The 14,337-nt window shown below is 40.4% G+C and overlaps 1 protein-coding gene across 1 annotated transcript in view; it reads right to left on the minus strand.

Annotated features, from left to right (window-relative positions):
• Nucleotides 1-427: 427 nt before the first annotated feature.
• LOC138287842 (phytanoyl-CoA dioxygenase, peroxisomal-like) overlaps nucleotides 428-14,337 on the minus strand; it is a 256,379-nt gene continuing 242,469 nt past the window's right edge. Inside the window, exon 9 of the mRNA XM_069228748.1 lies at nucleotides 428-1,063. Coding sequence (XP_069084849.1) covers nucleotides 1,010-1,063 — 54 coding nt within the window. The 3' untranslated portion in view covers nucleotides 428-1,009. The remainder of the gene's footprint in view (nucleotides 1,064-14,337) is intronic.

Here is a 14,337-nt window from a genome sequence, read left to right on the forward strand (position 1 = left end):
AATGTGTGCAGTTATTTTAATTAGGTGTTCCCTTCTGCTTATGTCACTTCTACTACTTGCATCATGTATGAATCACTGACCTGATCAGCAGGAAGGTAGAGTCTAATCCTCTGCTCCCCTCCCATGGATCATGCGTCTTTGGCTAGGCTTTCTTCAGGGCCACCTACGTGTGCTCAATTCGATTTCTACATTTGCATAAGATACACAAGAGTGTTGCAAAGCTTGCATTAGAATTCCCCCCGAAGTAGGGACAAACTATTTGTGTTAGTGCAAATCCATTATAGTGCAAAAGAAATACACACTGTTTAAAGCATGCAGTAGGACATTTTACTGTTGCATCTTAGTTAACAGCTACTTTCTGTGAAGGATTTTAGGTTACCTTAATTAGCAGATTAAAACAGTAAGTAATCACAAAACACGTCATGGGTAAGTGAGTAGTACAATTTTATTTGAAATATTCCGCGAAAAGATCTAAAAGTTATCTTTTTATTAAATGTTTCTAAATGCTTTTTTTTTTAGTTTCATGTTCTGCCTGAGAAGGATGGATGGACAATAAACTCCCCATTCAGTTTTGAGTGAGTGACATTTGTTAATTCTTCCAAAGTATACGACAGGACACCTGCAATCAAAGTATTTATCCCGAGGCTGTCAATAGTGTACTATTTCTGAAGGCTAATTTCGAGACTAGAGTGTGATGATTTTCATAATTTTGATTTAATAGTAAGTATTTATTTGTCAAGATATCACCAATTCTGATTAAAATGCATCTGCAGTATGTATTTCACCTTTGTCATCACCATGTAGCAGTTACACTCATCACAATTTCGAATCGGCCAATACAGTAGCTTTGTTGACGCTTAGAGAATGCAATTCAACAATCACTAGTGTTTGTCATTTCACCATACGGTCCCAGCTTCTGAGTATATCGTTAGAAGGCATTAATGACATTAACACAGTTATTTTACTGTTAAAGGTTGCTGCATGATCCCGCTCTTCAGCTCGCTGAGTTTCAAAGGTTTATTCTTTCTCCTTGTACAAGTCGTGCTCTCAGTTGCCAAACATCCTAAAGTAATTAAAATAAGATCGTTATCAAAATGTGTATAACAGTGTAAGTCGTTAACCGCTGTATATGAAAAAATAAACTGGGCTCATCACCGAATACTAACGGTGACAAGGCGTTCTTCTAAATTAGGCAAAGTTCTTCTAAATTAGGCAAAGTTGACCGCTTTGGCTTTTGAATGAAACACACACAAAGCTTGAACACACTTAAATGCACACCTGGTAACAAATGTAATAATATAAAAACTGAAGAAGAAATAACCTACGTTTTCATAAAACACATAGGTACACATGGCAGGTGGCTAAAACTCCCAAACCCTGGATACAGACTAAGGTATCTGAAGTTCCAAAACCTCGTAAAAATAATCATAAAAACCGATACAGACGCTGCAGGTTATCCAACCAAAATCACACTAAAAATATCAGGAACACTTTTTCATTGGCATGAACGTCATGGGTTGATGCACAAATGGAATGCGATTTCTTGCTAAGGTGATCCACAATATCAGGCATCATTAATCATATTGATGAGACAGAACCATGTGGAGTTGAAAGGATAAAATTGAGAATATGCCTCCCTAGAGCAATTTTATTTGCAGTATACACTGAGCTACTTGCAGAGATCTTGAAGAAACAGATATGAATCAGACCATTTTTTTTAATAAGAAAGACTAATTGGTCGTGATAGTCTAACACCTGAGATAAGACTGATATTTTTAAAAGGACAATTACCAATCTACAGAAAGGCTACAGCTTCTTAATAAAGAAATATCAGTGCTTCCCAAACTTTTCAGAACCACGACCCAATTCCTAGAATGACAAATTTTGGCGACCCAATTAGCTTAAATGGACATGAGGCATGCGATTTTTTGATGAAATTTAAGCATCGTGTGACAGTGCACTGTCATTTACAGAGAGCACATTTTCTATTGAAATTTTCACTTAATTTGCAGACATACCGTTTTACTGATAAAACTATACTGCGCACAACTGATAATGCGTCGAAATCGGGCATGAGTGAATATTCTTATCATTTTGGCATCACGAAGTAGTGTCTTCATTTGTTTTGATCCCATTAAAAACGTTGTTTCGATCACATTTCAAAATTACCAAAAATAATAAAAATGTGCATTATTATCAGGTGTGTTGTGTGTTACAAATAAATGACATCCTATAGACTCCTTTAACTCTTCCTCCACCCCAGCAAAACTGTCACATAATTCACATTACGTTCCCTGACCGCAAAGTGAGAGGAACTTGTAAACACCAATCCGCATGTTAAAAATATAAGCAACAATTTGTCAGAAGTCATTGCCTGATGTTTTCCCTCTGTCTTTCAAGCAGCAACTGTGACACTATAGTGAACCAATAAATACATAACTTAAAGGCTTCTTTGTTTATTGCTTTGGCTTTTGCGACCCATCATAAATCAACTGGGGACCCACTAGTAGGCCGTGACCCACAGTTTGGAAAACACTACCCTAGGGGATACAGACAAAATAAATGAGTCGCATAGTATCTTTTTGCATTGAAAGTGTAAGCCAATGGCTCAACAGGAGAACACATTACATACAAATGACTTCTCTATAAGAAATCTGTGATCATTCATTTTAGGGATTTTTTATTTTTTTTTAAATCAAATTAAAAACAAAGTCACCAGATTTCCTTTTTGAAGAATAAACCTGCAAGAATTGTATATGAGAGAATAAGAAATGAAAGGACAGAGAAAAAGTAAATTTAAAATTGGTGATTTTTATCCCCCTCAAGTAACTAATAATTACAATTTCACTACCTGAAACTTACCACCAAAACAGAAATCCTACTATTTGCTTAGCACAGGCAGCAAACTAGCCCAAACCTGGCTCAGCGATACATCTGTATTGGCATGAGCCTTTGCTTTAACCCAGTGAGAAGTCACTTGAATTTACCATGGACACTGATCTTGCCATCAAGGAACACTAGCAAAAAAAACATCAGGTTGACTGATCTCAGGAAAAGAAAGCGAAACCATTCCCCCTAAAATGAAACTTCAGAACTGCTGTTCAAGTGCTTATACTCTGGCATCTAGATGAATACAATGCCTTGCTCCACAGCCTAATATATTCCACACTAGGCTCCCTATTTTCTGCAGCATGCCTCATCAAGGGCCTGAAGAGAGATGACCACATCAATAACTGCTGAATTTCTATGGTTTTGTACGTGTGAAATGTGAGCCACTCTATAACGTCACTTTACCTTTGTTTTTTTTTATTGAATGTCCATGTTTTTTAATTCTATTTCCTAACTATAACGGCCCTGTATCCTTTGTTTTTTTTTCAGTGATTCATTTGGCCGTGCGCAGCCTGGGGTTGGATGGTTATAAGGGTTGGCCACAGGCCCCCCACCCCCAAGGTCGATCTCAGGGTCTAGCCATGTGACGTGGGTGCCCCTCAGGGCACCCAGCCACAAAGTTAGGGAGTGCTGGGGGAGCCTGGAGGCCCCTGCAGTCCCAGCTGGCTCCCCACCTCCTGTGCAGCCGCTAAAGCAACTCCCTTTCTGCGAGAGCAATGTTTACTCGTGGGCAGGGAAACAGAGGAAACCGCTGCTCTGGGTAAGCAAGAGCTGTTAATTAATGTCCCGGGGAGGCAGCAGTCCTGGGGACTACAGGGGGCCAGATGGCTCCCCTGCATTCCATATAATTAGAGCCCCGGGGAGGTGCCACCCCCTCCCCCCCCAAAGCATAGAAAGAAACAAGGAGTCGGCACTTAAAAAAAAAAAAAGAAAAAAAAAAAAAAAAGAAAATTGCAACGTTGTCGCGAATTTGCATGAAAAATTTAAACTATATATTTTTGCTCTGGGGGAGGTCTCTCAGGGACCCCACACCACAGTAAAAGGGGTCAAAGTGGCTCCACCCTGGCCCTTTGACTTGAATTTTTTTTTTTTTTTTAATGCTTATGTGGGACTCGGCTGAAGCCGAGTCCCTAGAGGGCTGTCAACACTTCATAGTTTGAAGTGTTGGCAGCCAATCGGAGCTGTGCATTTCCCTGCACGAGCTCGTAAGTATTTGCAAAGTCGTCGTGCCAGAGATATACAAATTTGGATTTCCTTTAATTTCTCCTAGACTACCAGACTGATTTACACCAAATAATCAAAAGCACAATCTGCGTACCGAAAGCTAGCTTTCTGCCAAATTTGGTGTACTCCTGTCAAGTGGTTCCGGCTGTAAGCGTGTTCAAAGGTCCTCTTTTTCTCAGCCCCCACTTGACGGATCACCCTGAAACTTTCTGTGCGCAAAAATAATTACCTGTATACTTTAAAAAACATTTTTTTTAATGTTTCCTGAAGATTTGCCAAACGGCGTCAAAGATAATAGGCAAGTAAAAAAAATCACTTTTTCTATGGAAACATGGTCCGAACTATAACTACATACTGGCGATTGCCAGTAGGTTATTTTTATATATATATATATGTGTGTGTGTGTGTGTGTGTGTGTGTGTGTGTGTGTGGAGGGGGGTATATGTGTACACACACACACACACACACACACACACACACACAATATATATAAATATATATTCTTTCAAAGGCTTGTCATATTTCATGTGTCCTTTCTCAAAACTACCATGTTTAAATAGACAACCATATTTATAATAATCTACAAGCCTCACATAAATGACATATACCTAACCCATCGACATAGAAAAAATACTTTGAGGGTGCACAGTGAAATGTCAGTGCAATTAGAGTTGATTGTAGTTCTACATTTCTATAGTCAAACCCCAAAATTGCATGAATGTCAAAAATACAATAAATTAAATAAATATATTAAAATGAATTAAATTGACCAGCATGATCACAATGTAACATAACGAAAGCCGACCAAAACCTACCAACCCAAGTGGGTGGAAAAATTACTCAATCACAGTGCAATTACCATTCATTTTAGTCCACAGTTCCATGATTAAACCTCTGAAATTGCATAAAGGTCACAAATACATTAAACAATACAATGAATAAATTAACAAACAGGATCACAACGTATCATAATAAACGCCGCCTAAAGCCTCCCAACCCAAGTGGGCAAACACATACTTGTTAAAGAACATGAAAACCTAGTGAAACCACGTCCATACCTATGTACCACTACTATGCACACCCCTCCTGCTCAAAATTAAATAACATATTATAGCAAATAAAATTGAATACGTACGCATGAGACTTTTGCTGACCACTTAAAAAACCGCGACCAAAATAGAGAAACATCACAATATACCTATGGCTGAATTCAGTGCCCCAATCTACTAACCTAAAGTCAATCTCCAGGAATGCAGTCAAGGCAGATCCTCTACCTACAGATGGACATGTAAATCTTCATCTACATTCAAACCCCTTGGGGGTTTTTGTGTCGAGCATAAGAATGTACCAGGATTCTAATCTTCTCAGCTGCTGTTCCCTATTTCCATCCCACACTATTTTGGGTGCTAAATGAAGTACAAAATAACTCAGTTCACCCTCCCGACCACCATGACACTCCTCAAAGTGTCGGGCTATGGGATAATTCTGGTTTCTGTCCTTAGTCGCTCCAATATGCTGTGAAATTCAAAGGTGGACTTTCAAAGTTGTACACCCTACATAGAGTTTGGGACAGAAGCATTTGAGGACAAACAGCAAATTCAGTTTTACAATGCAGGCCTTTGTTAATACATATGTGGGTCATCATTAATGGTGAGAACACTTGAGATGTGTTGACCTGTAAAATGCAGGCCTTACAACTATGGGACTTCCTGAATCCAGGATTGTGTGTTAACCATGTACTGTCTTCAGATAACTCTGGACTACTGACAACAAGTTCTTGCCTCATGGACTTACAAAAAATCAACAACGGCCTATCTGGCGCCATGTCTCCTATTGCGGGATTATTCTTGATCAGAGGCCAATTTCTATTCAAAATAGCTCTCAATTGAACATGCTGTGCACTGTAACCAGTAATCATACGCAGTTATTGACATCCTGTCATCTTGGGCTTCCTTTTCCCAAACAAGAGTTTCTAACTAGATTTTCTGTTTGCTTTATCTCTCGCTCCCTGTATTACTGCCTCACTGTAGCCCCTTTTCCCAAATCTACTAGCCAGTTCATCCTGAACAATTAACAATTGTTGAGCGCCCCTGCTATTCCTGTGTATGCACATATTTTCAGCATAAGGTATGCCATATTTCAACTTATTTGGGTGGAAGCTACTAGTGTGTAATGTGGTGTTCCCTACTGTGGCTTTGCAAAACGTGTGTATCCTGCCTCCCTTCAGAAAGACCGTGAGATCTAAAACAAAAATGTACAGTTTGCTTCCTGATCTAGGTAGAAAATTGTAGATTCTACTCATTGCCAATTGCTCTGTGCCCTTCCTGATGACAAAAACAATCGATGAAGCACGTCCATAAAACAATGTTTTCTGCACACTCCTGTTCAAATTCACGTACTAGCACCTGGTCCTTCCACCAGCCCATGTGCAAATTAGCATAGTTGAGGGCAAAGCAGGTGCACATCGCTGTCCCTCTCAACTGGTTGTATACATCCTTTCCAAATAGAAAGAAATTGTTCTCCAGGCACCAATATGCGATCCATAGCAACATCTGAGTGTGCTTGCAGAACAAAATGTCTTGTGTTAAAAAAAAGTTGTAATGCCTTTAAACAGTCTTCATGCCCATTGCTTGTGTAGAGAGATGTCACATCTTAGGTGATTAACACAAACTCATTCTCCCAACCAACATCATAGACACTTTTCAGGAAGTCTCCCGTATCTGGGATATAGGAGGGCAGATATTTTACATATGGTTGTAAAAGAATAATCTATCAATTGTGACGTATGTTCAAAATCCCTCCCGGCGCAGAGATAATGTGGGGGGGTTAATCACATTTTTGTGGACTTTGGGGATAAGATAAAAAATTTGCAAAATTGGAAAGTTTGTTTTCAGGAACTGATACTCTTCCTGAATGATCAAACCTGACCCCCTCCAACCACCAAGTTCCACCAATAAGCTCAACAGACTCTTAACCTCACCATGATCTATTTTGCAGTAGCAGCTGAAATCATTAAATTGATTAAGTGCTATATCGAGATAAATTTCTAAAGGCCAGAGGACAATGCTGCCTCCGCATGTCGTATTGCCACATCACTTCTACTCTTCAACTTAGTCATCAATTGCTTCTACTTGAACAATGCTCTTGTGTGTCTTGTATCATTCTTTTTGCCTATCTGAATTTATACATTCTTCAGTTTTAGTGTCACTAAATTAGAAAAAATGTAAATTGAGTCTTTGGGCAGGGAAGGAATGAATGCAGACGCCTTGAATGGAGTTGTTGGACTCTCATACAGGTTCAAAACCTGTTGTTGAAATAATACTTCTTACATAATTGGTTCATCACTCTTATTGGTCGTCTCCAATACAGCCAACTCCTTGATTAAAGAAACATCAAACACCAATACATTTACTGCATAGTCCTGTAGGTGTGAGGGCTTGCTCTGACTTAGTGTAGATTTAAGTTTTTAACTTGATTTTCCTCACAGATTTGAACAGGTCAATCCTAGTTTGGCTGTAATTAATTTGGGCTGGGGTACAATAAATTAAATCCAAAGGACAAGATATTTTGCGCATCCTCACTCAGTCATTTCCGAAAATTTGATTATACATTGTGAATTTAATCATATCCCTTCCTCACTGGCCTGTTTTTCAATCTGAAACTTTTCTTTGGTCCTGCCGTATCTTTCTTTTTTCTTTTTCTGTTGAGGTTCCTCCTCCTCTGAGATTTCTTTCTCTGCTCTGTAGCGATCGGAAACTGAGAGTCAGGTCTAAACGTGAAAAATCCAATTCATCTTCCATTGAAGGAACATTCTGGATTCTCCGTTCTTTTTCTATGTCTGTTTCCACTACAGAGCTGAATTGAAAACAAGTTTTTCTCTGTCCATTTCAACCCAGTCAATATACTGTCTGATAACCTCTGTCTTCGTAAATTTTCAAACCGCTGTGAGAAAGTGAAAATCTGGCCTCATTGATAATCTACTTTATCTATCTTAAACTTGAGAGCTTTTCTGTCCTTGATCGATAGTTCATATTTCTCAAGCTGCCCTTTCATATTGGTCTCAAATGTATTCACCGGATTCTGATTTGGATCCAATTTAACTCTCAAGCTATTTCCTCCATGAGAACGTCACAATTTATATCTGCATATTTATTAAGATTTGCCATCATCCTTCCTGAGAACTCTAAATTGTTCTCTGCCCACTCCTTTGGCAGACTGGCAATTTCATATGTCTGTGCTATCAATAGCTGCAGCTTGCTCAGGACGTGCCCTACATTCAGGTAGCCTTGGTGGGATTTGCTCTCCCACCATTTCAATATTTCCTTCTTTTGCAACCTTTCTAATTGCTTAACAATGTCCTTCACATCACATCGCTCAACGGAGCTCCTTGCACAGGTGGTTCGCTTGAAATTGCATCCTCAGGTTCATTCTCATCACAAAACATTTTCTCCGCTGCACTTTCTCTATCTTTCAGCCATTGTGCTGCCATGGCTAGCAACAAAAGCCCCCAGCTGTCTATATCCCGCTAGCTTCTCTCCTCTCTGTATGTGTGTATGTATACCTACCTATGTGTGTATGTATACCTACCTATGTATGTATATATACCTACACCTTTACTACTGGCGATCGCTAATAGGTATAGTTAGGACCATGTTTCCATTGAAAAAGCATTTTAAGGCTTGCCTATATCTTTTGACCATTTGACAAATCTTCACGAAAGTTTCCAAAAAATACTGTGCTGAAGAATCCTATTGTGCATGGGAAGTTTCGGGGTGATCCAGCAAGCTGGGGCAGAGAAGAAGGAGGGTACAAAAGAATGAATTTCCCAAGCTAATTCTAATAGCAGCTTTGAACATGGATGGAATAACACCAAATATGTCAGAAAGGACACTCACATCCACTCTCATACTGACACAGACCCTCTCACACCCAGAGACACCCTCTTACACCTATTCTCATACCCAGAGAGACAGGTTCTTTGGCCAACTCCTGCTGCACATGGCCAGCTCCCACTGCACATGGCCAAAGGCCATGCCCTGCTGAGGGGTTGAGTGGTTTTAGGGGGTTGGTTGCAGGGCCTGGCCAAAAAACATAGAAATTAATTGAAAGAAACTCAAAGGTTACAGGGACATTATAGTTAGGTTCTGAATTTACTCGTACAAAACCAAAGAAATTCAGCAGGTATAGTTAAAGTAACTATAACTTGCAGCCTAAGGTAACCATAACTCGAGCCCTCGACATGCACTGCTAATTACCCCAGATATTACAGCACTCATGACAACTTTTATAACATCAATAAACATATCAATGAAAAATTAGAAGTCAAATTATTAAAGAAAAAACTGTGCATGGCATGGGCGAAAGTTATAGCTACTTGAGAGAACTCTAACGATAACTGCTGAATTTCTCTGGTTTTGTGTGAGTAAATTCAGAACCAGACTAGAACGCCCCTGTAACCTTTTGTTTCTTAAGTGATATCTATCTATATATATACACACATATATACACACACACACATATATATATATATATATATATATATATATATATATATATATATATATATATATATATATATATATATATATATATGAGTGTGTGTATATATTTTGCACATGGCCCTTTCTGCAGGGTCATTCCCAAACTTTTTGCCTCCTTCCTTCTATTTTTCCTGACCAATTTTTGTTGGCTTTAGGACTCTGGGCACTTTACCTCTGCTAACCAGTGCTAAAGTGCATATGCTGCCTATCTAAATTGTATTGGTGATTGGTTTATACCAGATTTGCCTATTTTATTTACCAGTAAGTCCCTAGTAAAGTGCACTAGAGGTGCCCAGGGCCTGTAAATCAAATGCTACTAGTGGGCCTGCAGCACTGATTGTGCCACCAACATGAGTAGCCCTGTAAACATGTCTCAGACCTGCCACTGCAGTGTCTGTGTGTGCAGTCTTGCACTGCCAATTCGACCTGGCAAGTTTACCCACTTACGAGGCCCAAACCTTCCCTTGAACTAAATGTAAGTCACCCCTAAGGTAGGCCCTAGCTAACCCTGTGGGTAGGGTGTTGTGTATTTAAAAGGTAGGACATGTACTGGTGTGTTTTATATGCCCGGATAGTGAAATACTGCCAAATTCGTTTTTCACTTTTGCACTATCCATAGGTTAACACGGAGACTGCCTTAACTATCTTTTTGGTGCAGTTTCCCATTGGGAACAGATAGAGAATTGGAGTTTGCAGTCTCTGAACTCACAATTTATAAATTCATCTTTTGGTAGAGTTGGTTTTTAGATTGTCTGTTTGAAAATGATACTTTTAGAAAGTGGGCATTTTCTTGCTTAACCATTCTGTGCCTCTGCCTGCATGCAGAATCCATGTCTGGGTCAGACTGACAGTTGGGCTGTTTGTGAATTCCCTCTAGGCAGTGACACAAATGGAGCTGAGGAGTGTCCTGCATATAATGATGAGTCTCCTGGGCTAGAGTGGGAAGGGAGAAGCTGACACTTCCACCTGAAAGGGATGTGCCTGCCCTCACACAATACAGTCTCCAACACCCTGGTGTGTGTCTGGGGCCAGGCCTGGGCAAGGCAGGATCTTGTCAACAACAGAGACTTTCTTTTTAAGTTTGTCTACTACAAAGGCAGAACTTGGTAAACCCAGACTTTTAGAACACTTCTGGATCAAGAGGAACCTCTGCCAAAGAGAAGAGCTGGAGGAGGAGTACTGCCCCTTTGCTGTGTGTGCGCTTTGCTAGGATGGCCTGCGGTTGCTGCTTCTGCCTTAGAGAGGGCAAAGACTGGACTTTGCTGTGTATCTTGCTTGTCAGGTTTCCCCAAGGGCTTGGACTTAACGTGCCTCCGAGTTAAGAAGTCTCTGGCACAGCAAAGACTTCACCTACCAGCCTCTGGGTTCACTTGCTGAGGACCCCAACTCACCAGGTGGTGCCTATTCCAGTTTCTGGGCCCTGGGGAGTGAAGGCCGGTTGAAAACCAAGAAAAACTATGTGCACTGACGCCCGGATGATGCCTGGACTGACGCAGATGCTTGACCCTGTGACGCCGTCTGCAACCAAAGCTGTGGTCCCTGCTGGAATGTGAGGACCCCGACTGACATTGGAGGCCTGATGCAGCCAGAGCCTAGCTGATGTCCTGTGACTTTGTGAGTCCTGTGTGCCGCGCCACCGACGTCCATGACACCCGACTCTGCAGCCCCGTGGCGTGACCCCTTGAGGTTGTCCTACCGTGTCTTGACCCACCGGACATCAACCCTGCTGGAGCGTAAGGAACCAATGCTTTACACCGATGCAGCCTCATCTCCACTGCTCCACAGCAAGGCCCCAACGCTTCACACCCATGCCTCCGTTCCACGGCTACGCTACACCGGAACCAATACTGCACCGGATCCAGCGACGCCGCGCTTCTCCGACTCCATGCACTGGCTTGTGTCCTCACTTTTGAAAGGTACTGTACCTGGGGGAATGGAGGGGACGGGGGGGGGGGGTTCTGTGCGGCTCCGTGACCGGTGCCATTGGCATTAGATTGTTGGGAACTACTCCGGCATAACCCTGTGATTACGCCAAACTGAAGCATTTGAGTTTCTTAGCGCTATATTGAAGTTTAATCTTTGAAAATTCGTAACTTTGCCTGTCTATGTTGGATTTTTGTTGTTTTGGTCTTGTTTTAATCAGATACATATTGGCTATTTTCCTAAAGTGGTGTTGAGATGTTTTCATGGTGTTAGTGTGTGTCATTGTACAAATACTTTACTATTTGAGATTATCCTGACTGCTTGTGCCAAGCTACTAAGGAGGTGAGCAGGGGTGATCTTAGGTGTGTATCTCCCTATCCTAAATAGAGTGAGGGTCCCTGCAAACTGACTGCCATCCATGGACCCCATTTCTAACTAGAAAATACATCTATTTATTTGGATAATTTTTTATGCCCATATGTTTTGTGCCTGACCTCATACTGTAGAGATAGTAAGGATTTTATTACCAAAATTCAGGACATCCCTTGGAAGCGAAGTTACATTATGGTAACTGTAGATGTGGTATCCCTTTATACCAGTATTATCATGATTTAGGGATCAAGGCATGTGAGTATTTTTTCAGGGATAAGCCTTTAAAGATGTATGAACATACAAAAATGTTATCAGAAATGTTGAAATTTTGTTTGGAAAATAACTTTTTTTTGTACAATGACAATTGGTTCAGACAGATCACTGGGACTGCGATGGGGAGCTGTTTTGCTCCAAGTTTTGCATGCCTATTTATGGGCTGGTGGGAAACCCAACATGTGATGACAGAAGAGAATAATAGGTGGATGGAATATCTGTTTTTTCGGACAAGATTTATTGATGACATTTTTATTATATGGGATGGACCGGAGGACGTTTTACTGGATTTTGTGGAGGGGTTACAAAGGAATGAGTTTAATTTGACGTTCACGTACAAAATGGACAGACAGGTGATGGAGTTTTTGGATGTCCTAGTTGTAATAGAGGGAGATAAAGTTCAGACAAGTTTATATAGAAAGAGCACAGCAGGTAATAGCATTTTACATGCTAGGAATGCCCATCCCGCTAGACTTAAATGGAGCATACCCTATGGGGAATTGTTAAGAGCAAGAAGGAATTGTAGTACGAATAATAGATTTGAGAAAGAACAAAGTGACATGATTGCTAGGTTTAGAGCTAGAGACTATCCCGGTAGGGTAATCAAGAATGCTTGTAGGAAGGTAGCGAACATCAATCGAGAAAGCATCCTGTTTCCAAGAAAGCAAGATAATGATGAGAAGGTGATAAGATGTATTACTACTTTCAATGCCGGCTCTAAAGCAGTGGTGAACATTTTAAAGCAATATTGGCATTTAATTAAAACGGACAAAGTTATAGGTTCGATAATGGGCCCTTATCCAAAGATTACGTACAGGAAGAGTAGATCTTTGCAGGATATTTTGGTACATAGTTATGTGAACAAAAACAAAAATGAGAATTCAGGATTTATGAAACAGACAGGGTTTTATAAATGCATGAGATGCAAGGCATGTAAATACAGTAAAAATTGTAAAACGTATATGTTGCCCACGGGGGAGGAGAAGAAGATTGATAAGTTCATAAATTGTCATTCGGATTATACTGTGTACATCATAAAATGTCTGTGTAATCTTTGTTATGTGGGCAGCACAATCTTTCCTGAAAAACAGATATTGGAACACTGGCGGGCGATTAAGAATAATGATGCCAATTATCCTATAGCACGACACTGCAGACAAATTCATGAGGGGAGACTTGATGACATGTTATTCTTTGGAATTGAGAGGGCCCTGCTATCCCCACGAGGAGGAGACAGGGAACGGACTTTGAGGAAAATGGAATCGGAATATATTATCAGACTTAACAGCAGAGCCCCGTGGGGGTTGAACCAGGATGAAGAATTGTATGTACATGTGGGTTAATGGGATATCTATGAGAACCAGGTGCTGGATGAATCGATTAGCTGGCACCTTCACCTCCAATTGAGAAATGTATTGTAATGATTTTTGTTATTTTTCTTGGAACTTTGGTAGTAGTTGATTTAGGCATTACAGTGAGTAATAAGGTTTGTAAATATTATGAGGGTGTAGAAAATTAGGAAATGAATTTAGTATTTGAAATATTAATATGATTGGACGGAGAATGACATTTGTGTATTTAGTGAAATGATGAAAAAGTGGCTTTATTGAGAAATTAATTATGTTTGAAAAATTGAGAAAAGGAATTAAGAATGGAGGAGAGTGTGGTACTGAAAATTCTGGACCCGTGTTATAAACATCGTCGTATCACAACGAATTTGGTATCAGCAGACCGAGAATAGTTCGAATAGTATGCACAAGCATTGTATTCATATTCAGGTGACGAAATCAACCGAATATCAGAGTTTCCGTCCTGAAACTCTGAGGTTCCATTTAAACGACAGCCATTTTGTGATTGCCCTCACATAGGCCAATGACTAATGCTGAAAACGAGTCTGAAGGACACGTACATCTTTGCTGACTCCTCTGTGACCTGAGCAAGCTGACTCCACTGCCTGAAGCCAAACCTGTTCGGCCAGTTTCTTTCCCAGTGGCCGAATGAGATTAGTATCAAGGCACAACACATCATAAAACCTTTTCATCACACACAAACCATGCCTAATCTTACACACACCTGTCCCTGTTTCTTTCTTTATGACTTGCTTTACAAGGAGGAG

This window comes from Pleurodeles waltl, chromosome 4_1 (assembly GCF_031143425.1).
Source record: "Pleurodeles waltl isolate 20211129_DDA chromosome 4_1, aPleWal1.hap1.20221129, whole genome shotgun sequence".
NCBI classification, from domain to species: domain Eukaryota; kingdom Metazoa; phylum Chordata; class Amphibia; order Caudata; family Salamandridae; genus Pleurodeles; species Pleurodeles waltl.